The sequence below is a fragment of the Mesocricetus auratus genome, unplaced genomic scaffold, assembly GCF_017639785.1.
Source record: "Mesocricetus auratus isolate SY011 unplaced genomic scaffold, BCM_Maur_2.0 Super-Scaffold_100025, whole genome shotgun sequence".
Lineage (NCBI taxonomy): Eukaryota > Metazoa > Chordata > Mammalia > Rodentia > Cricetidae > Mesocricetus > Mesocricetus auratus.
This window is the reverse complement of record NW_024429206.1, coordinates 14262519-14285301: the sequence shown is the minus strand read 5'-3', so window position 1 is coordinate 14285301 and position 22783 is coordinate 14262519. Positions and strand designations below refer to the sequence as shown.

The 22783-nt window shown below is 48.0% G+C and overlaps 1 protein-coding gene across 6 annotated transcripts in view; it reads right to left on the bottom strand.

Annotated features, from left to right (window-relative positions):
• The window catches only part of Cfap251 (cilia and flagella associated protein 251), a 74688-nt gene that overhangs the window by 34837 nt on the left and 17068 nt on the right, over window positions 1-22783 (bottom strand). For all 6 annotated transcript variants that reach the window (XR_005870929.1, XM_040731125.1, XM_040731124.1 and 3 more), the window contains exons 6-15: window positions 19423-19534; window positions 19084-19164; window positions 14335-14412; window positions 11744-11794; window positions 8840-9051; window positions 5508-5702; window positions 4175-4425; window positions 3785-3936; window positions 2698-2871; window positions 1142-1326 (exon numbers count right to left, since the gene is read on the bottom strand). Coding sequence is in view for 5 of the 6 variants with exons in the window: in XM_040731125.1 (XP_040587059.1) it covers window positions 1142-1326; window positions 2698-2871; window positions 3785-3936; window positions 4175-4425; window positions 5508-5702; window positions 8840-9051; window positions 11744-11794; window positions 14335-14412; window positions 19084-19164; window positions 19423-19534 (1491 nt within the window). In the remaining variant the exon portion in view is untranslated. The remainder of the gene's footprint in view (window positions 1-1141; window positions 1327-2697; window positions 2872-3784; window positions 3937-4174; window positions 4426-5507; window positions 5703-8839; window positions 9052-11743; window positions 11795-14334; window positions 14413-19083; window positions 19165-19422; window positions 19535-22783) is intronic.

The following is a 22783-nucleotide window of genomic DNA, read 5'->3' as shown; positions in this document are numbered from 1 at the left end:
CTGGAACTTACTGAACTCAAATCAATCATCCTTCCCTGTCTGTACCCTACCCGTTCAAGGTTAATTCCATTTTTCTGGCTACTTGGGCCTCATAGGCTCTCTCTCTCTCTCACTTAGCTTTTGCTCTCAGCAAACCCAGGGTCTGACCCTTCCCTGCCCGCTTCAGGCCACAGAACAGCCTCCTTCCCGCGCTGCACCCCTCAGCCAGTCACCCGGCGGGCTGTCCTCCTCACCCTCTCCACTCACTCTTCCCCAATTCCACTCCAACCAAGCCCCTTTCTAACAACCTTTTGGACCCCAAGCACCTTCCTTGTTCTTACGGATCCTAACTGTGGGCTTTCCCCAAAATGTCCCATGTCCGGATTTACTTGTGTCTCCCTAAGACAACCCCCCGCCCTGTCACCCTGGTGCTCTTGAAGACAGCAGCCCATCTGTCCCCCCCAGGAGCGCCATCTGGACACCAGTCTTTGCAGTCACTATGCACAGCCCTATCACCCCTGCCCACTTACTAATGTGTTGTCCCCATCACTGAAGTGTCCCCATGGTGGTTTGTAACCACCTTCACTGCCCCGAACACTACCCGGCCCATGTAAGGAATGAACAAATGAATGTGATCAGCCGGACACCAAACTCCTTTGAGAAATCTCGTGAGAAGAATCAAGCATGCTGGGTGTGGTACTCACGCCTGTGATCTCAGGACTCAGGAGGCAGAGGCCAGGACTACAGAGTGAGACCCTCTCTCAAAATAAAAAACAACGGAAATCAAACAATTGGCATGTTTTGTCAAGTGGTTGGTTTGGGGTTTGGTTTGTTTGTTTTTTCTCCCATATGGAAAGGGATGACTAGTTTTGGGACACCAGTGACTTCCAGATTCCAGGGCTGTGTCCTTCAGGGGTACATGGGCACCAAGCACCGGGTCCCTTACCTCCCTGGTGTCTGGGCTTAAAGCAAGGACCCCAGACTGGCATCCTTCCTCAGACATGACCCTACTGTGTGTTTTTGGGAGAGCCTGACTTATGTTATCTGTGACTCAGTGTCTCCCTCTGAGAAGAGAAGGGGGTGATGGTACCAACAAGCCGTTACCAGCTGAGGCTGAGAAATGGAGGTAACCAGCACATTAGTGGGGTGCCCTGGTGCTTACCTGCACATCTTTGTGGTGGAATTGAAGAGTTTCACCTTGTAGCAGCTGTTGCAGATGAGGAGGAACAGCTCCTTGGTGAGCGGAGGGTACCAGATCATGCAGGTGGGGTAGCTCCCCTGGCCTGTTCGATGAATGTCCAGGACTTCCAAGTGGTCTTTGTAGCTCTTGACAAGATTATACTCTATCTGCAGAGGAGCACAGGGGACACATGGTGACCCAGCTTCCTAATACTGTGACCCTTTAAGACAGTTCCTAATGTTGTGGTGATCCCCAACATAAAACTATTTTTGTTGCTTTATCATAGCTGTAATTTTGTTAGTTATGAATCATAATGTAAATATGTGTTTTCCAATGGTCTTAGGCGACCCCCTGGGAATACCCCAAACAGGTTGTGACCCACAGGTTGAGAACTACTGACCCAGCTGGAGGAAAACTTGGCTATATGGTAACCAGCTGGGTCTCTGAGGGAAGTTCCCTGACTCCCGTGAGCTACCTTCACGAAGCCCTCACAGTGACTGGATGCATGGTGGGCTCAGCACCCTAAGCCATCACGCCCGTGGACACCCCAAGTCCCTGCAGTGCTGCGTCTCTTTACACACAGGCCATGAGTCGGCACCGGAGACATTCGGAGTGGCCTGCCCAGGGACACACGCCAAGAAGTGGAGGAGTGAAAACTTAAGTGTAAGCCAAGGGACCCCAAACCTGAACTCTGATGACTTATTAATTTCTGCCACGCCCCTTTCCATTATCTTAGGAACTAACTCAAGCCTAAATCTCGGCATCTGCCGGCCGGCCCTGATGGTACAGATGAAATAAAGAGAAGGCGGCGGCCTGGAGAAAGGAGAGGGAAGGAGGGCGGGGCAGGTGGGAGAGTGGGTTAGGGTTAGATCCCCCACTGCCCCCACAGCTCTCCTTAGTTTTTGTCAACTTGGTGCTAAATAGTTCACCTGGGCAGAAGGACCCTCACTTGAGGAATTGCTGCCATCAGACCGTCCTGAGGCCATGACCATGGTAGGCCTGGGATGCGTGAGAAAGCAGCTGAGCGTGCCATGGAGAGCAAGCCAGCAGACAGCACTCCTCCATGGCCTCTGCTTCCCTAAGCGAGGGACTGTGAGCTACAAGTCAGGTAAATTTTTCTCTTCCCCAAGTTGGTTTTGCTCAGTGTTTTTATCACAGCAACGGGAAGCAATTGGGGATGCCTTCCTGCTGCTCTCTCATGAGTCGTATCCTGACCTCTGGATGCTGAGGAGGTTTCAGTAAGTGTCAGCTTTCCCAGTGCCCTCTGGGAGGTGAAGGCAGCTGTGTCTTCTGTCCCATGTGGGACACACCCTCCCTGCTGCCCACCTGCCGGGAATCCCCGCTTCAGGACATGAGCCATGTAAGCTGTCACCTCAGAGATGCCAACATGGAGAGGTCTGTGACACTCTGCCATACAGTCATTTTTCTTGACATGTTATAGACAGGGTCTGCACACGACGCCAGGGACGGAATGGGCAGGATTGGGGGTGGGGGCAGGCACGACACTGGTCATCAGCAAACCAAACTGGATAGCTCACCAGGAACCTGTCTTTCCCGAGGCTCAGCAGCCTGGGCTCGTTGCTGTCCAGGTGAACCCCAAATAGGAGGCTTCGAATGGTGCTCTGATGAGAGCGGAGTCTCGCCAGGTATTCCCAGACCCTCTGTCCGTTTTTGACCACCACCATATACACGGCCACAGTGAAACTGGCATCCTAGAGGAGCAAGAGCAGAAGCTGTCCCTTGACTTTAGGACCTAAAACTCCTCGGCACGGTTTTCAGACTTGCTGGCCTGCTGAATATCTATCCAAGTAAACCTTAGCACAGCAGAACAAGTAGGAAGAGCAGTGCCCATTCTGCAGACCGGGAGACTGAGGCTACTGGCGTGTGGGTAAAGGTAAAAGGCGAGGGAGCACCACGTGACCAGTCCCGCTCTTCTGCCCATGCTCTGCCACAGCTCCCCAGGGAAAGCCGAGCCCTGAGTCTTTTTACCATTGTCCTCCCTACTCTGTCTAGCTATAAAAAAATAAAAGGTCTGAGCAGGCCAGAGTAGCACAGAGCAACCAGCAGGTAGCTGATGTCCATTCTGGGTGCCGGGACAGCTCTGGTCCTTACCGGTGCTGTGTGTACAAGCCAGGGGCCAGACCGTGTGTGTGGGTGGAATGCCCGAGGGAGGTGGCCGCACGAGGACCTTCCTCTTCCTCCTCCCCCTCCTCCTCCTCCTCCTCCACCCCGCTACCACACCTGACAGAAAGGCAGACCAGGGGACAGCCAGAACCACTTCCCTGGATCACACACCCCAGTCACAGAGGAAAGGAACGGAGCCCGAAACCCTGAGGAAGTACACTGAGATCAGTGAGGAGGCTGCCTTGTCAAAATGAGTGACGATGAAGGATGGGCCAAAGAGACGGGGTCCCAGAAACACGGCAGCCAGCCCCTGGGTCTGCAGAATCCAAGTCTGGCAGTCCTGAGGCCTTGCTCCTGTCTGCCTGGGAATTCCTTCTACCTCACCAACCCTTACCTCTTCCCCTGTGTATCAGAGTTTGGCTGGGACATAAACCCCACTTTCTTCAGACTCCTCACCCCTTTGTTGGTAAGGAAGAGGCCTGAGCAGAGGGAAGGACTCACAGCAGTCGCCATGTACTTGGAGTCGTGCGAAAAGCTGACGTGAGATATGCTAGTTCTGGAATATTTGAAGGGCTCTGGACTTTCATTTTCTAGTGACATCGCATCGAGAATATAAACTGTCCCCTCGGTGAATCCAGCTCCAAGCAGGGCTCCTGAAAAGACAAGCCCAAGGGCAATACGGAAAATGGACTTCCTTTATTCCTGGAGTGAGTCTGCTGCAGGCTTTGCTCAACAACCATGAGCAAAAGGAAAAACCACCACAAGAAAAACCGGAAGAGAGATGCCTTGGGAAGGGCGCTAAGGCATAGCTGTATGCAAGGGACAACTGGCTGGTGACAGCCCAGGGCACAGCCCCTGTTGGGGTCCTGGGACCCGTGAGAGTACGCGTACCTTCGGGGTTGTAGGTCAGACTCTGGACTCCAAGCCCCTTCTCAAAGGCCCTGCTGAACAGATACACCTTCTTTTCATAATCCCACACCTTGATCATCCCACAGACACTCCCGACAGCGATGAGGGGTTGGTACGGGTGGCAGGAGATGGCATACACGGCATCCCTGGGCTCCACAAAGAGCTTCTCAAGTCTGGTACCATCTGCCGTCATGTGGTACACGGTGGCATCAAATGTTCCAATAATAAAATTCCTGTTTGCCAAGGAGAGAGCCGACAGGATCAGTGCTTGCAGGGAACGGCCACACCAGCCACTCTGCTTCTGATTGCACATGAACCGCCTTTGTCGTCTATAATTTGGTGACATTATTAACCCAACATCTCCAAAAATATACCACCAACATCCAACAGCCTCCATTTGCAAGTGAAAAAAGCCCACTTTTCCACATGTAAATTGAGTCATTAAGTATGCAGATGGACAGTCAGTTGTACAATTAGCTAATCTACACATGCAAATATTCATTTGTGTATGCAAATATGGAGTTGGGTGCACACATACAGATGTGCCTGTAAAGACTGCAAGGGTAATTAAGCAGACTCACAGATAATTCAGTCTTAAAATGTTATGGCTATTAATTACCCAATGCCTTTAACCTCAGTGGCTAGGACAGCTCAGCTCCAGAAACAGGGCTACCCTATGGCCAAGGAATCCAGGCACAGAGGAGACGGAGAACTCAAGGATATAGGCATCCAGCTTCCAGTTACTCAGGCTTCTACATAGTAACATCTTTAACTAATTAAAAAAATCTCCAGGCAACACAGAGAAACCCTGTCTGGAAAACAAAACAAAATAAAACCAAGGAGGTGGTGGGTGGTGGTGGTGCACACCTTTAATCCCAGCACTTGAGAGGCAGAGGCAGCCAGATCTCTGTGAGTTCAAGGCCAGCCTGATATACAGAGTGCATTCCAGGATACTCAGGGCTACACTGTGAAACTCTATCTCAAAAACAGAACAAAACAAAAACCAAATTCCAGTACTGATTGTGATCAGCCAAGGAGAGCCACCTGTAAAACTAGGAAGGCAAGCCAGGCGTTGGTGGCGCACGCCTTTAACCCCAGCACTCGGGAGGCAGAGGCAGGCGGATCTCTGTGAGTTCGAGGCCATCCTGGTCTACAAAGCGAGTTCCAGGACAGCCTGCAAAGCCACAGAGAAACCCTGTCTCGAAAAACCAAAAAAAAAAAAACTAGGAAAGCAGCTCTCTCCGTTGTATATCCTAGGAACGAGAGGGCATTCATTGCACTGCCACCCGAGGCACTACACTCACTAAGGACTCACCTGATGACGAAAAGGTCCCCCTTTAAGGTGCAGTCTGTGGGGAGGTTGGACCTCTCTGTGGGTGCACTTGCCAGGGTCTTTGAAAAGGACAGAGTCCTTATGGCACCTAGTTTGAAGGTACTGTACCAGTTGACAACAGACAGGGTGTGATCATAGAACTTAATGTTGCCCTTAATGTCACCTATGACGATGTAGCTGGAACAGAGAAAAACAGGTTATAGAACAGCGCTAATGGCAAAAGCCATTTATCGAGCATCTGATCGTGCCAGGCTGTGGACCACAGGTGTTGCCACGCTCCATTCAACAGTCACCAGTGAGGCTGCTTTCCCTGGCACCCCACTAAAGAGAAGTTAAGAGATTTGCTCAAAGCCTAGAGTTGCCAGATATGGTGGGTGAACTGCACAGCAGGTCCTATTTATCTGAATCTCAGATAAATAATGAATAATCATTTGCTATAAGTATATAACAAACACCACTTACACCTAGCTGGACTCCATGGTCAGAGCACAGAGGAGCCCATTGTGCCTCAAGGAAATGGCATGTTCTCTCAAACACTCTTCTGACTCCAAGGTCAGCCCCTTACTACAGTGGGTGACAATGATTTACAGTCACTGCCATATGACTACCAGATGACAATGGAGGGCAGTCACACAGGCTGAGCAGTGGGACATATTAGAATCATCATAAAGTCGTACTTGGTCATCACAAGCAAAGACAGTGCCGGGTGATAAAATGGCTTTTATTTCTAGTCCTCCAATCCATCCCAAGAGAGCTTTTTTTATTTTTTAAGGCTTAAAAATTCTAATCACAGTGGGAGGAAGAGTGATTTTTCTCGGTATGTTACACAGAGTGATTAAATGAGGTTTCTGATTAATAAGCAAGGCAGGTGGGCAGAGTAATTGGCCAGGAGTGCTTCTACTGCCCTCTGCTGGGGAGAAGCTGCAAAACTTGCCCAGTGTTTGTGGAACCCTTTTCCTTCCCTTGGCTAGTGTTCCTTATTATGGGGAGAGGGGAACCCAGGCCTGGTCGTCAAAGGCTCTAACCCACGGTTAACATGTCTTTCCGCACCTCTGAGATGGTGATTGCATACCAGGATGCCAGGACTGTCCTGCGCCCCGGCACCGAGCAGTGCAGATGAAATGCGCGCAGTGAAGACAGCCTGCACAGCAGCACCAGACACAGGGCAGGTTCTGGACATAAGACATTTTCTCACACTTGGTAGCATTTTACCTAGGGCTCCGTGTGCCAGGCGGCATCCATGAAATCTTCATGAAATGGCTGGGGGATGAGCACAGGTGCCACAAGCGTGCAGGTCAAAGAACAACTTGAGAAGTCGGCTCTCACACCCCCCCCCCCTTTACACAGGCCCCAGGGATTGCACTCAAACTGTCAGGTTTTCCTGACAAGTGCTTTTACTCCAGCCCAAGAGTTGCAGATTCTATGATGATATGCAAGCTGGGGGTGGTAGAACCCGAACAAAAGGATTTCTAGCACTCGGAGGCTGAGGCAGGAAAACCGCAAGTTATGGCCAGCCCCGGGCTACAAAGTGGGACCCTGCCTCACACAGTCAAACGGACAGAAAGTTCAGCTATCTCTGCTCTTTATATAATGTGTAAATGTCATTCAAAACCAAAATGATAAAGCTATCTGGGCCCTCTTTTTTTAAAGATTTATTTATCTTATTTTATGTATGTGAATAGTTTGTTTGCATGTATGTGTATGTATCACCACATACATTCCTGGTAACTGAGGAGGCCAGAAGAGGGCATCAGATCCCCTGGAACTGGAGACAGATGGTTGCGAGCCACCATGCGGGTGCTGGGAATTGAACTCAGGTCCATTGGAAGAGCAGTTAATACTCTTAACCACTGAGCCATCTCTCCGGCCGCCCTGGGCCCTCTTTTAAAGAATTATTTTAGTTTAAAAAAATTTTTTGTGCATGAGTGTCTTGCCTACATGTATGTATGTGTGCCACACGTATGCTTGGTGCCCTCAGAGGTCAGAAGAGAGTGTTGGATCCCCTTGGAAATGGAGTTATGGATGGCTGTGAGACACCATGTGGTGCTGAGACCCAAACTCAGGTCCTCTTTGAGAGTGGCTAGTGTTCTTAGCGGCTGCGCCACCTTTCCAGCCCCTTGAGGTATTGTCTTAAATTTAAAGCATGAAATTTTGGGGGAACAAAACAGGTTTCATTGGCATAGAAGTAAAGGAATCGCTTTTTGTTTCACTAACACAGAAGAATTTTTAAACACAATACGTGCCCATGAGTTTTCTCAAAGTCTAGCAAGGGGTTGGGCATGGTGGTGCATGCCTTTAATTCCAGCACTTCAGGGGGAAGAGGCAAAAGAAGGCAGATCTCTGTGAATTCCAATCTAGCCAGGGCTACTCAATGAGAACCTGCCCATCCCCCCAAAAAAGTAAGAAAGAAAACATATTAAAGTAGAATCCTGTTAGAGGGTGTATCAAGAACCTATTCCTGCCAGGTGGTGGCGCACGCCTTTAATCCCAGCACTCGGGAGGCAGAGGCAGGCAGATCTCTGTGAGTTCGAGGCCAGCATGGTCTACAAGAGCTAGTTCCAGGACAGGCTCCAAAGCTACAGAGAAACCCTGTCTCAAGAACAAACTAAAACAAAAAGAACCCATTCCTATCTTGAACTTCAAAGAGCTCAGTTCTCCTGCTGAGAGACAACTAATATTCTTGTTAGCTCTGACTGTCCCCAGAAACACACTGTGTATCTGTGACTGTGTTTACGAAAAGGGTCTAACAGAGAACGCAGGCACTAAGGAATGCTGAAAACTGGAAGAATTGTCTTCCACATGGTTTGAAAGAACCCCTCAAACATCTATCTAATACCAAGTGTTCAACCCTGAAATTGTAGCACACACAAGCAATATTATACAGACTGCGTAGATTGTATCTATCTATCTATTTTTTTTTTTTTTTTTGGTTTTTCGAGACAGGGTTTCTCTGTATTGTTTTGGAGACTTTCCTGGAATTAACTCTGTAGACCAGGCTGGCCTCGAACTCACAGAGATCCGCCTGCCTCTGCCTCCCAAGTGCTGGGATTAAAGGCGTGCGCCACCAACGCCCGGCGATTGTATCTATTTATTTAGGAATATATATACATATATATGTGTATATATATATAGTGTATAATATGTAACAACGATTTAAGAAAAGAGATCATGAATTGGAGAAAGGGTAATGGGGTACATGGGAAGGGTTAGAGGGGAAAAGATGTAATTATATTTTAATTACAAATATATGTGTGTATAAAACAGAGGCCTACATGTGTGATCACAGTGGGATCCCCTGTAATCGGGCTCCTTACCTATCGACTGTGGTGAGGACGGTGATGCCTTCCTTCTGTAGATGGACCAATTTACAAGGCTTGATGAAGGGAAGAGCCAACGTGGAGGAGGAGGAAGGCGGGTAGTGGATGTCCCAGACAACCAGCTTCCCTTCCTTTGTGGCTGACAGTATTTGTGATAACTTCAAGTGAAAGACGGATTGGCTAAATTTTCCCACAAGTTTGTTGAATGTCTGTGTTTCAAAGACAGGTTATAAGTTACAGCTGGGGGCAGGGTGGGGGAGACCAAAACATGTTTCAGTGCGGCATTTTATGACATAGCATGAAATACAGTGAGACAAAGAAGAAATGCCTGGAAGCCCACTGGTAGACTGTTGACCCTCCGCAGGTTTGCTGAAGGTTATGTGCTGTGCTCAGTGACACGGATTAACTCGGCCAATGAGTGACTAATCACTGCTGACACCTGCCCAGCTTCGCTCATGGAGGCTGTTAAACGCAGTCTGTCATGGGCAAGAGCGAGCTTTGGGTGAAAAATATAAAGTAATTACCCTGCTGTCTCATCAGAAGACAGTATTTCAGGCTTAACATGAGAATACTCTGGTAAGACCTCTTTTGCTTTGGGAAATAAAGCATTTGCCATCTTTCTTACACAAAGTTTCAGAGAGGAAAGAGTTGGAGAGACAGCGCACACTGCTCTTCCAGAGGACTGGTTTCCGACACCGTTTGGGCAGCTCACAACAACCTGTGAGTTCAGCTGCCGGGAATCCAATACCTGGTCTCCAAGGGCACCAACACTCACAGCACAAAACCCCACTGCCACATACACTTAATGTTAAAATAAAAACTTTCAAAATGTAGAAAAAGACATGAGCTGTGATGAAGCCCTTCAGTGAATTTATGGAGGGAAGGAGAGAAGGAGGGAGGGAGGGAAGGAAGGAAGGAAGGAAGGAAGGAAGGAAGGAAGGAAGGAAGGAGGGAGGGAGGGAGGGAGGGAGGGAGGGAGGGAAGGAAGGAAGGAAGGAAGGAAGGAAGGAAGGAAGGAAGGAGGGAGGGAGGGAGGGAGGGAAGGTGGGAGGGAGGGAGGGAGGGAGGGAGGGAGGGAAGGAAGGAAGGAAGGAAGGAAACTCAGCAATCTATCACATAACAAGGCAAACCAGCTGCCCATTGCCCTCCTAGAAGATCCTAGGCTTACATCACAGTTATGGTTTCTGCCCTCCTAGAAGATCCTAGGCTTACACCACAGTTATGGTTTCTGCTGCTGTGATGGAACACCATGACTAAAGCAATGGGGGAGGGCGGGGTTTAATTGGCTCACACTTCCATGTCATAGTCCATCACTGAAGGAAGTCAGGACAGGAACCCAAGCAGGGCAGGAAGCTGGAGGCAGGAGCTGGACGCAGAGGCCATGGAGGGATGCTGCTCACTGGCGTGCTCCCCATGGCTTGCTTCTGCTTTCTTATAAAACCCAGGACCACCAAGTCCAGTGGTGGCAACTACCTACCATGGGCCTGGGCCCTGCCCACAACAATCACTAATTAAAAGATGTGCTGGGTGGTGGACGTCCACGCCTTTAACCCCAGTACTTGGAAAGGAGAGGCAGGTGGATCTCTGTGAGTTTGAAGACAGCCTGGTCTACAGAGCGAGTTCCAGGACACTAGGGCTGTTACACAGAGAAACCCTGTCTTGAAAAACAAAAAGAAAAAAGAAGGAAAGAAGAAAAAAGAGAAAGGAAAGAAAAAGAAAGTGCCTTACAGCTGGATTGTATGGAGGCATTTTCTGAACTGTTTCCCTCCTTTTAGACAAATGGTAGACAAGCACCGTACCAACTGAGATATATCCTCAGCCCTCAGTGTTGCTGGGATTCTCTTTATTTAGTTTTGTTTGAGATACTGTGTGGTCCTGGCTGGTTGGGATTTGCTATGTAGACCAGGCTGGCCTCGAACTCACAGAGATCCGCCTGCCTCTGCCTCCCAAGGCACGTGCCATCACACCTGGCCCTCAATGTTACATCTAAAAAATATCTTTGAAGCAGGATCCTACACAAAACATGGTACAGGCTTACAGACCTAAGGAGCAATGGTTCACTACTTTCTAACTCATTATTCACAGGGACTTTATAAGACATGACCACCAGTAGTCATGACCACTGACCACATTTCTTACCTTTTCATTCAGGAAAACAAAGTCTGCAGGCAGAGGGGTGTTTTTGTTTGGCTGGTTGGTTGGTTTATAGTCCTGGGGATGGAACCCAGGAAAAACCATCTTTCCTTGTGTCCATTTGTTTCAACTTTATATTTTTGCTTTGGCGTGCCCACTGTCATACTTCTAACACCTATTCTTATTATACACATTACAAAATCTACCCATCCTCTGGATATTTTCTCATTATTGTTATCCAGGCAAGCCTGGCCCCACCCCCTGGGGACCCGGTAAAGTGTGCCACCTCTGTGCGTGGCAAGCAGCACCCTGGCTCTGGATGCAGGTGCAGAGGTCCCTTTAAGAGGCAAGCTCCACCCACTTCCTCAATCGCTTTCTGTCATTCTCTGAGGAGACAGCTGTCTGCCTCTCACTATCTCTTCCTCTCTCTTCTCTCTTTCCTTCCCTTACTCCCTTCCCTTCCCCGGATAAACTTTACACATAAGTCATGTCTGCAGGTCTCTGGCTGTCTCCCACCTATCATGGGACCCTTCCAAGGTCCCCCTTTGTATTATTACATCTTTTTCCATAACATTTTATTTTATTTTATGATACTTCTGTTATTTTTAGCAAGACGATTCATTATGGATAGAGGATCCAAGCCAAAAAAAAAAAGTTCAAATTATTTCCCAGTGGCTTCACATGAAGGCCCAGCCCACACCCACTAGGTCTGCACAGTGTATTTACCCTTCACAGTATCTGAAATGAAAATATAACAGGAATACTCACTTTCTCTGTTAAAACTGGGGCACTGTGAGCAAGGATACCCTTCTCTTCAAACTGAAAAGCACAGAAAAAGACATTACTATTTAAAGACTAAGCTGCCAAAACAGCCCCATGTGCTAGCTAACCCAAAGCAAACGCACCCAAATGGGTTTGGAGGGGAGCAGTTCCTATAGGAAGAACACCTGTCACCTGGGGATATCTAAAAACATTCGAAAAGAAACGCAAATCTTTGTAAGAGCCAGGCGTGACTGTGCCTCTGCACGGTGGTTACTGCAGAGCTGGGCTCTACACTAATGAGGCTTTCAAAGGAAAATTAACACCCAAAGCAGTAAACACACTGACAGGCAGCTTTTCAGCAAGTCTTTGGCTTTGTTTTGCTTTTTTTTTTTCCAGGCAAGTGTATTTTCTTGGGTGTCCATGTCAGTGGCATGTGTGATACTCACAATGTCATGTCATGTCAGTGGCATGTGTGATACTCACAATGTCATGTCATGTCAGTGGCATGTGTGATACTCACAATGTCATGTCAGTGGCATGTGTGATACTCACAACGACCGTTCCTGTCATGCCAGGGAGACCTGCTCTGCTCAGCCTTTGACTGCCAAGAATCTACTCCCTGTCTCTGTGGACTTACCTGATCCCACATTCCATACAAATGGAAGCATTTACCATTCGCTTTACAACCAAATGGTGTGGCTTCCAGTTTGTTTGTTTGGTTGGTTGGTTGATTGGCTGGTTTTCCGAGACAGGGTTTCTCTGTGTAGCCCTGGCTGTCCTGGAACTCACTCTATAGACCAGGTTGACCTTGAACTCAGAGATCCACCTGCCTCTGCCTCCTGAGTGCTGGAATTAAAGGCTACGGTGTGGCTTCTTCTTTGTCTTTATTTTTTACTTCTTTTCCTTTTTTAGAGCACACTGGTCTCAAACTCATACAGATGCCCCTGCCTTAGCCTCTCAATTCTAGGATAATGGCTTATACTACTACATCTAGCTTGCCTTTTTTTTTTTTTTTTTTTTTTTTGAGACAGGGTTTCTCTGTATTGTTTTGGAGGCTGTCCTGGAACTCTCTCTGTAGACCAGGCTGGCCTCGAACTCACAGAGATCCACCTGCCTCTGCCTCCCGAGTGCTGGGATTAAAGGCATGCACCACCACCACCCGGCTCCAGCATGGCATTTTATTTATTTGTGTGTGTGTGTGTGTATGGATACATGTGCCATGGCATGTGTATGGAGGTCAGAGGACAACTTTGTGGAGTTGGTTCTCTCCTTCCAACTTTACAGGGATTCTGGGAATGGAACTCCCTCGGGTCATCAGATGTGGCCGCAGGCACCTTTACCCCACTGAGCCATCCGAGCATCAGCTTCTCTCTTGCTCATCCACATCACAGCAGGCATGAGCGCTACTCACTGTGTGGCCGGACCACACTTCGCCCGCGTGTTCATCAGCTGATAGACACTGAGGTCTGGCTGCCGGCCATTTCTTTTCATGCTATTTGCTTGGTTTTTGAGACAGGGTCTCTCTGTGAGGTACTGGCTGTTCTAGAGCTAGCCATGAGACCTTGCTGGCCTCGAACTCACAGAGATCCTCTTGCCTCTGTTACTCTAGTGCTGGAATTAAAGATGTGCACACCAAACATTTTGGTTGTTAGTAGTGCTGCTGCAATGACTGTAGTTCTGTAAGGTAAACACTTAGGAACTGAGTCACAGTATGTCTGTGTTCCAATGGGGCTGTCTGGGTGTTTCTTTAATCTCATTAAATAAATACATGACATAAAATGGAGGGGAGACCTGTTGTGGTGCCTAGGGGAGTAGATGGAGAAGTTGGAGGCTCCTGAAGGGAATGGAGGGAAGAGTGGGGACTCCTGAAGGGATTGGAGGGAAGAGTTAGGGCTCCTGAGGGCAGATGGAGAGGGGGCCGGGGCGCACATGGTTAAGATGCATTGTTACATGGATGAAGCTTTCAAATAATACAGCACTCGGGAGGCAGAGGCAGTCGGTTCTCTGTGAGTTCCAGGCCAGCCTGGTCTACAAGAGCTATTTCCAGGACAGCCTCCAAAGCCACAGAGAAATCCCTGTCTCGAAAAACAAAAACAAAAAACTTCCTTTCTGAGCCAGGCGGTGGCGGTGCATGCCTTTAATCCCAGCACTTGGGAGACAGAGGGAGGCAGATCTCATAGTTCAAGGCGAACCTGGTCTAGAGTGAGTTCCAGGACAGCCAGGGCTATATAGGGAAATCCTGTGTCAAAAAAAAATTCTTTCTGAAATTTGGAATAGGGTTCAAGGTGTCAAACAAAGAAACAAAGAAACAAACAAAAAAACCAAACAAAACCCCATCTTTTAGACCTATTAAATATAGTCAAATAAATATTTGCCTCATTACTTTAAAAAATTAAATGAAGTTTAATTATCTGATTCTAACTTAATATGCTAATTTCCAATGAGACTAGAATAAATGCCACAATTAAATCAAAATGTTTACATATATGCTCATTGTTTCCTAAGAGGATGCCCTATTGTTATACTATGGAATATCTGCAATCAAAACTACGCATGCGTTTCCAAGCACAGTTTGAGACAGCGCTGCCTCCACTCACCCAGTGATAGTAGACCGCCTGTGTCTGGCTGTTGCTCACCATTTCTTTATTGTTCACTGGGTTAAAGGTGAGGTGACTCTGACGCAGAAAGAATGAAAATGTGTTACACTTAAGTAACAATTTTAATTAAAATAAATAACTGAGGCTGGGCTTCCAGCACTAGGAGGCAGAGGCAGGCGGATCTCTGTGAGTTCCAGACCAGCCTGGTCTACAGAGCGAGTTCCAAGACAGCCTCCAAAACAATACAGAGAAACCCTGTCTCGAAAAACTAAATAAATAAATGAGTAGGGATATACATAAAAATGCAAAAGACTTGGAACCTGGGAAACAAAAAGAAGAGCATTTAAAGCTGTAAAGTGAATAGTGTAAGATGTGTTCCTTTTACAAGTTTTAGTTATTACAAGTCATCCATGTGCAGCAAAGAATAAACTATATTCACCATTTAGTTTCTCATTTATTCTTTTCCCCCCGTTGGGCAATGAACCCAGGGTGTCACACAGCTAAGCATGTACTCAGTCTCTGCCCCATCACTAATAATCTTTGTTCTGTGCTCTTTTAGACAAAGGCCCACGAATGCATGCTTCTGAGACTGACAGGGCCACAAGCGATCTTGGAATGAATATGCAGCTTTGGGAGGGAATTCTGATTCCTGCCAAGACAGTATGGTGTGAGTTGTTGGCGCCCTTCCCAAAAATCAACTCTGCAGAAACCGAAGGGAGGGAAACGTTAAATGCAGAAACCAAACAATAACCACAACTACCAACGCGGAAAACCCCAGGGAATGGAAGGTAAGAGCTGGGGGCTGCAGCCTGGGATGCTGGAGGCAGAGAGGCCTTGCACGAGCTGAAGTGGAGCAAACTGTTTCTGCCGCACTCCTGCCACTTCCCCCACCTCCAGCCCTATTCCTTGCCAGCCGCTCTCCCTATCGGTGCAATGTCAATGTGAACCGCCAATGCTGTGTTAGACTCGCAGGGCAGCACACAGGCCTGGAGGTGATGCAGATTGATGGAGGTGCTTGGACCAGACCTCCCCACAGCTGAAAACAAGCCTTCAACTGGGACACTTTCTAGTTAAAGTGCTTTTTCTGCCAAGGAAGTTATCTACTGAACTGCAAATAACTTCTTTTTTTTGTTGTTTGTTTGTTTTATTTTTCGAAACAGGGTTTCTCCATGACTTTGGAGGCTGTCCTGGAACTAGCTCTTGTAGACCAGGCTGGTATCGAAATCACAGAGATCTGCCTGCCTCTGCCTCCCGAGTGTTGGGATTGAAGGCATGCACCACCAACGCCCAGCTCCTTTTTTCTTTTTCTTTTCCCCTGAGGTAGGGGGCGCACTCTGCAGACTAGGATGGCCTGGAACTCACTGAGATCCACCTGCCATTGTCTCCCATGTGCCAGGATTAAAGGTTTTCAGATTGGCCATCATTTAGGGAAAATAGCCTTCAAAAATAAAGAAAATGGCTGGGCGTTGGTAGTGCACACCTTTAATCCTAGCACTCGGGAGGCAGAGGCAGACGGATCTCTGTGAGTTCGAGGCCAGCCTGGTCTACCGAGCGAGTTCCAGGACAGAGTCCAAAACAATACAGAGAACCCTGTCTCGGGGAAAAAAAAAATCTGTGACCAAAGTAAACTGAGTGAAAGAAAAAATGGAACTGGCCAGATGGCTCAGTGGGTAAAGGTGTCCGGTACTTACTATGCAAGCCTGACACCCTGAGTTCGATCCCCGAAACCTACGTAATGGTGGACAATGAGTACACTGACTCCACAGAGTTGTCTTCTGACTTCTACACATACAACTCCCCAAACACACATGCACATAACAGTAATCATTATGAAATTAAACGTTAAGAAGCCAAAACTTTCTGGGTGGGTGGCAGTGTTGAAAAAAAAAAGAAAGGGAGAGAGAAGGTGAGCTTCAAAATAGAGGATGAGAGCTCTTCTAGGTTTAATTTTTTTTTGTATTATGGGTGATGTGTGAGCGCGGGCCCTCACATGGAGGTCAGAGGAGAGTGAGATCGCTCCCTCAGCCGTGAGTTCCCGAGTCTGACTCAGGCCATCAGGTTTGTGTTGTAGCTGCTCTTACCTACTGAGCCATCTTTCCAGCGCCCTTCTAGAAGTTATATGGGAAGAGGAGTATGTGGTTTGAAAGAAAATGGTCCCCTAAAGGGTGTGGCACTAATAGGAGGTGTGGCCTTGTTGGAGGAAGTGTGCCACTGTGGGGGCAGGCTTTGAGGACTCTTTTGCTTAAGCTTCCCTTGGTGTTACTGACAGTCAACTTCCCGCTGCCTTCTGCTCAGGACGTAGCCAGCGCCGCATCTGTCTGCACACTGCCATGCTCCCCAACATGGTGGAAAGGGACTGAGCCTCTGGAAGTGTGAGTGAGCCACCACAATTAAATGTTTTCTTTGCAAGAGTTGTCGTGGTCATGCAGTCTCTTCACAGCAGTTAAAAAAACAAAACAAAACAAAAACCCTAACTAAGGACAGAGGGCAAAAGCTGGAAGGGGCTGCAGTGTCCACAGGAGTCTGTTGGAGACCAGCAATGCCATCTGCTCTGTACTGGTTCAGGGTTAAGGAGAGGCAGCGTGGAGGGCCCCAAGAGGAAATACCCAGAGGAGACTGAGGGATCTGGTGAGCTAGCCCTCCTTGGGGCAGTTAGTTAGAGGGGGAGGGGAAAACACTATGGGGTTGGAGGCAGACTGGAGCCTTTGGAGTGGGAACAAGCTAGTGTTTGCCCCTGGTGACCCCTACCCTCTCAACGACATATGAGGAATGTTGTCAGCGGTCAGCCATAGGAAGGTAGAAATGACAACAGCCCACTGGACTAACCGAGGCTGGGGAGAACTTGAAATGTGGCTGGTAAAGCTGGAGAACCAAACTTGTCATTTGATTTCATTGTAATCAATTTAAATTTAAATAGTGCATTTGGCAAAGTTGCAGGACATAAAACTAAGTGGCAGAATCCAGCTGTGTTTCTATGCAGCAGCCATGAACAACCTGAAAGGGGGAATTAGGGAAGTGATTCTACTTTCAAAAGCACCAGAAAGAGGGAAAAAATATGCAGGAATAAATTTAACTCAGGAGTCGAAAAAAGACTGGTACACGAGAAATTACAAAGCACTGCCCAAAAAAGAACCAAAGACAGCATAAACAAGCAGTGTGACACCTGGTGCTCTGGGACTGGAAAACAATATAATTAAGATGACAATACTTTACACAGTGATCTATGGACTCAGTGGGCAGAAAGTCCTAAAGGCATTTTGTACAGAAACAAACAAAAAAAAACCTGAAGCCAACTGTAGCAGCACACACCTGTAATCCCTGCACTTGGGAGGCCAAGACTCGAAACCACTTTGTGTTCAAGGCTACCTAGCTATATATCCAGGACTTGTCTCAAAAATGTCAAGCCTGGGACTGGTGTCCTAGTTTGCTTTCCGTTGCTGTGATGCGACACTGATCAAAAGCAGAGAGGGCTTGATTGAGGGAAGCCAGAGTGAGGACACAGGAGGAATCAGAGACTACAGGGGAATGCTGGTCACTGCCTTGTTCTTCATGGCTTGCTTTCTTACACAGTTCAGGCACACTGTCCATGGATGTCACTGCCCAGTGGGCTGAGCCCTCCCACATTAATTAGCATTTAAGAAAATGTCTCTCTTTTCCACAGGCCAATGTAATGGAGGCAATTCCTCAATTTGGAGTCCCCGTTCCCAGATATGTCTAAAGAAAGAGCACACAGAGATAGCTCTGTCGTTAAAGGCGCTTGTCACACAAGCCTGAGGACAAAAGTTGGGATCTCCAGAACCTATGTAAATGTTGGGTGAGCACGGTGGCCTGCCTGTGTGTAATCCCAGTCTCAGAAGGCACAGATGGGGGAATCCCCAGAGAGCTGGCTAGCAAGACTAACCCAATCAGTTGGCTTTGGGTTTGATTGAGAGATCTTGCCTCAGTGAGTAAGGTGGGAGGGTAATTCCAAACAAAAACCCTTGTGGCCTCCACATATGCACGTGCACACACATATGCGCGCGCACAAACACACACACACCACATATGGCTGGCTGTTGGATCAGTGCAAACTTTAAAAATAGAAGCATTTATTTTTCTGAGTGATTGACAGGATAGTGGCGGTGGGGCAGCTGGGCCTGTGACTGCATCAGGGTCTGAGCCTCGCTGAGTTAGTCACTCAATACTCTGGGTTTCAGGTCCCGTGACCCAGGTATCAGAGTCAGGTGCACACCAGTCCTCTCTATGCTTACTGGAGGAAGAACGAGAAAACGAGAAGCAGAGAGCAGTGCAGTGGACACAGAGAGACCTGACGTGAGCACTTGGGGTGTCCTAGACAAGCCTTCTTAGGCAAGCTGACAACTACGTGTCCATGTACCTCACCGTCTCACTGCGAGGTCAGAAGCAGCCGAGCACCTGCTTCTGGAATAAGGAAGGCTGCAGGCAGTGTGGCTTTAGATGGATTATTTAATAATTAATAGTGACAGTCTACAGACATTAATAACTCTGCACCTGCATATTTGTGTAGATTATGGGAGATAACAGAAGTAAAGAACTGAGCAGAATCTAGGACGTAGCAAGTGTGTCAAACACATTAGCTGTTATTAGGAAGGATAAAGTGAGATCTGGACTAGGAAAGTGTTGTTCAAAGGCCCTTCTGCACCATTACAAAACCCCTCTAACACAAGAGCCCCCAGGGGGCAGCCTCAGTGTCAGCACAGGCTGGCAGTCACAGGCTCAAACACAACGCACCTGGAGACCATACTCTTTGGGAAGGTCGAGAGTGCATGCAGGTGTCTCCACTGCCAAAGTCCACTTCCAGATGCACACTTTCTGCAAGAAAGAGCACAGTGGAGGACATAAGAGGCTCTGGAGCATGCAAGGAGAAGCCCACGGCTATGGAAACCCTGAGGACTCAGGTAACTTTGAGAAGGACTGTTGAGTCCTAAGCATGCCCCCGCCCCTGTACTGTGAAGTCTGCTCATCCTGGAACAACACACACACACACACATATAGCCTGTGCAGAGGTGGCTGCAAAGACATCTGGCAATGTTGGCCAGCTCAGAGAGGTCTACCCAAAGGACACTTTACCTGGACTTCAGCATCTGAGATGGTAGCCAGAAACTTGGAGTCACGGGAGATAGTTATGGACCTTATGCCATTACCTTCCGGACAGCTGTCAAATATGGTGTGCACAGGGATTCTGAAAAACAGGACAGACAGGGACGGGCCTTGCCCAAGGATGCCTGGCTTCCCAGTGAGGCTGTGACAAGGCTGAACACCTTCCAAAAACATAAAAAAGTATGATCTGTCTATGCAAAGAATATTCATGTCTAATTAACATCTGTGTCCAAATAATTTATCTTCTTATTTTCATTTATCATGTATTTAAGATTTTATTTATCATGTATACAGTGTTCTATCTGCATGTATGCCTGCAGACCAGAAGAAGGCATCAGATTCCATCATAGATGGTTGTGAGTAACCATGTGGTTGCTGGGAATTGAACTCAGGATCTCTGGAAGAACAGTCAATGCTCTTAACCTTTGAGCCATCTCTTCAGCCCTTGGCTTTTTGTTTGTTTGTTTGTTTGTTTGTTTTGATACAGAGTTTCTCTGTGTGGCCCTGACTGACCTAGAACTCCTCTGTAGGCCGAAGTGCCACCACTACCCAGCAGTTAATTTTTGTAGTATTTATTTTATTTTAAAATTATGTGTATATGTGCACAGATATGTGCATGTGACTGGCCTGTGGAGGCCAAAAGAGGGCATTGGATGCCAAAAAGCTGAAGTTACAAGCAGGTGAACTGCCAGGTATGGATGCTAAGAACTGAAGCCAGCAAGAGTAGCCAACCTTGCTGGGCGTTGGTGGCCCACGCCTTTAATCCCAGCACTTGGGAGGCAGAGGCAGGTGGATCTCTGTGAGTTCGAGGCCAGCCTGGTCTACAAGAGCTAGTTCCAGGACAACCTCCAAAGCCACAGAGAAACCCTGTCTCGAAAAAAAAAAAAAAAAAAAAAAAAAGAGTAGCCAACCTCTTAATGGCTAAGTCATCTCACCAGCTGCCAGCCCCACCCCACCCCTTTTTATCGGCAGGGTCTTGCTCTGGGGCTGGCCCCAAAATTCTGATCCTCCTGAGTTCTGGGGTTACAGCTATCAGCTAGTAGGCAAGTTGAATTAATTCATTTTTATTCATTAATAATACATGAGCAAACCGTCATTATTATTCATTCTTCCACAAAGAGAAAAGACGAGTTGACACATGCCACAACACAGACACACCCTGAGAACGTGACACTAGTGCAAAAGCCAGACACAAAAGCTCACATACACGCACCCACAGATAGGAAATGTACCGACTGAGCAGAAAACACACTGGAGACTGCCTCGGGGAGGGGACATGCAGAGCCAATGCCCCTGGGGGACGATTAAAACTGTTTGCAGCAAGGTAAAGATGGTGCTTGTGCAACCCTGTGACTAAGTGCCAACCCTCACTGTGCTTTCGTGTGTCCTGTTTTACGTTATTTAACTTTATCTCCATAAGAACAGTAGGCCTCACTGGGAGCAGGAGCAGCAGGGTGAGTGCACTGTGTGCTGTCTTCAGGGGCACTCGGGTGGTTCAGTCATTGATCCTGGTGCTGATTCTATGCAGGGCACTTTTGCCAGACATGTCCACAAAGACCTGGCTATCAGCTCAGAGACTTTGGGGAAGTGATTGAGTCCTGAAGGCTTATCAATAAGTTAATTCCCTGAATGGATTCGCAGGGTGATGGCATTACTCGGTGACAGTAGGGCAGGGAGATAGCTCAGTGGAAGCCCTTGCCATGCGGGCAGGAGGACCAGAGTTTGGGTCCCCAGATCGTTTGTGTAAACGCTGAAGGGGTGTGGTGGCCCATCTGTTCGTCTAATGCTTAGAAAGCAGAGACAGGGATCCCCAGAGCAAGCTGGCTGGCTAGACTAGCCAAATCGACAAACTGGGTTCAACTGAAAGCCCCTATGTCAGTGAATAAGGTAGACAGCAATAGAAGATGACTCCACAAAGTCAACCTCTGGCCACAAATGTGTGTGCGCATGTGCGCATACACTCTCACATTCATATGGGGGAGTAGGAAGTGAGGTCTTGTTTAAGGAAATAGTCACTGAGTCATGTCCCAGAGAGATAGCTTGGCCCAGCCCCTTCCTGTATGTTTCCTGGTAATGTGAGGTGAGCTGCTTTGCTCCAGGGCAGTACTGTGACTTTCAGTCGCCATGCTCTACCTCCCAACAGACTGGGGAAAGGATGCTTACCACCAAACCTGATGACCCCACGTGAACCCCCACAAGCTGTCTCCTGACCTCCATGATTGAGTCATGGCATACCGGTGCCTCCCCGATAAATGAATGTGATAAAAATAAATGTTTTAAAAAGCAATTGCTGGAGCCGGGCGTTGGTGGCACACGCCTTTAATCCCAGCACTCGGGAGGCAGAGGCAGGCGGATCTCTGTGAGTTCGAGACCAGCCTGGACTACCAAGCCAGTTCCAGGACAGCCTCCAAAGCCACAGAGAAACCCTGTCTCGAAAAACCAAAAAAAAAAAAAAAAAAAAAAAAAAGAAAAGAAACCCCCCCCCAAAAAAAAAGCAATTGCTGGTAGACAGGGGATTAAAACATTCTTCTTTAGTTATCTTGTTTTGTCCTTATCTGTATGGCTGTTTTCTCTTACAATATATCAGTGCACCACACGAGAGCCTGGCACCCACAGAGGTCAGAAGAGGGCACTGGATCCCCTGGAACTACAGACACAGACAGCTGTGAGCCGCCACGAGGGTGCCAGGAACCGACCTGAGTCCTCTGGAAGAGCAGGGCTCAGACCCACCGAACCCTCTCTCCAGACCACAATTAAAACATTTTTTAAATAAGGTTTGAGCTGAATAAGTGACCAAAACATGTGAAAGAAATCCAAGAGCAAACAGGCAAAGGCAGCCTGCTCCCTCGGGTGGGCATGCCTACTCCTTCAGACACATAAGACCTAGAACACATTCCCAACTATACGTAGTTCTGGTTTGGAAACCGGGTTTGAGTGAGTGGACATTTTCCTGTTTTCACTTACACGCTCCTACTCTGTGATCCTGCTGAGACTTCACAACAGTGAAGTTCATTCAAAGCCTTGACACACACAGAATTCAATTAGGTGGCATGTAAACTCCAGTGGGAGCCATGAACACAAGAGACAGTAGGAGAAAGTATGTGGGGTTGGGAGGCCAATGGCTTAAACTGGGAGGAGGGGCCAAGTGGCAGCAAGACTGTGGGCCATGTGGCGTCCCATGTTTCCTTGCTACAGAGCCCCTGTTACAGCCACTATGAACAGTCCCCTGTGTGTCACAGCAGTGACAGTTGGCTGGGACAAAGTCTGTGCTCCCATTGAAGGACACTGGTTCTCTGTCATTTGAGAAGCGGCGGCTAACTAAAATGCAGCC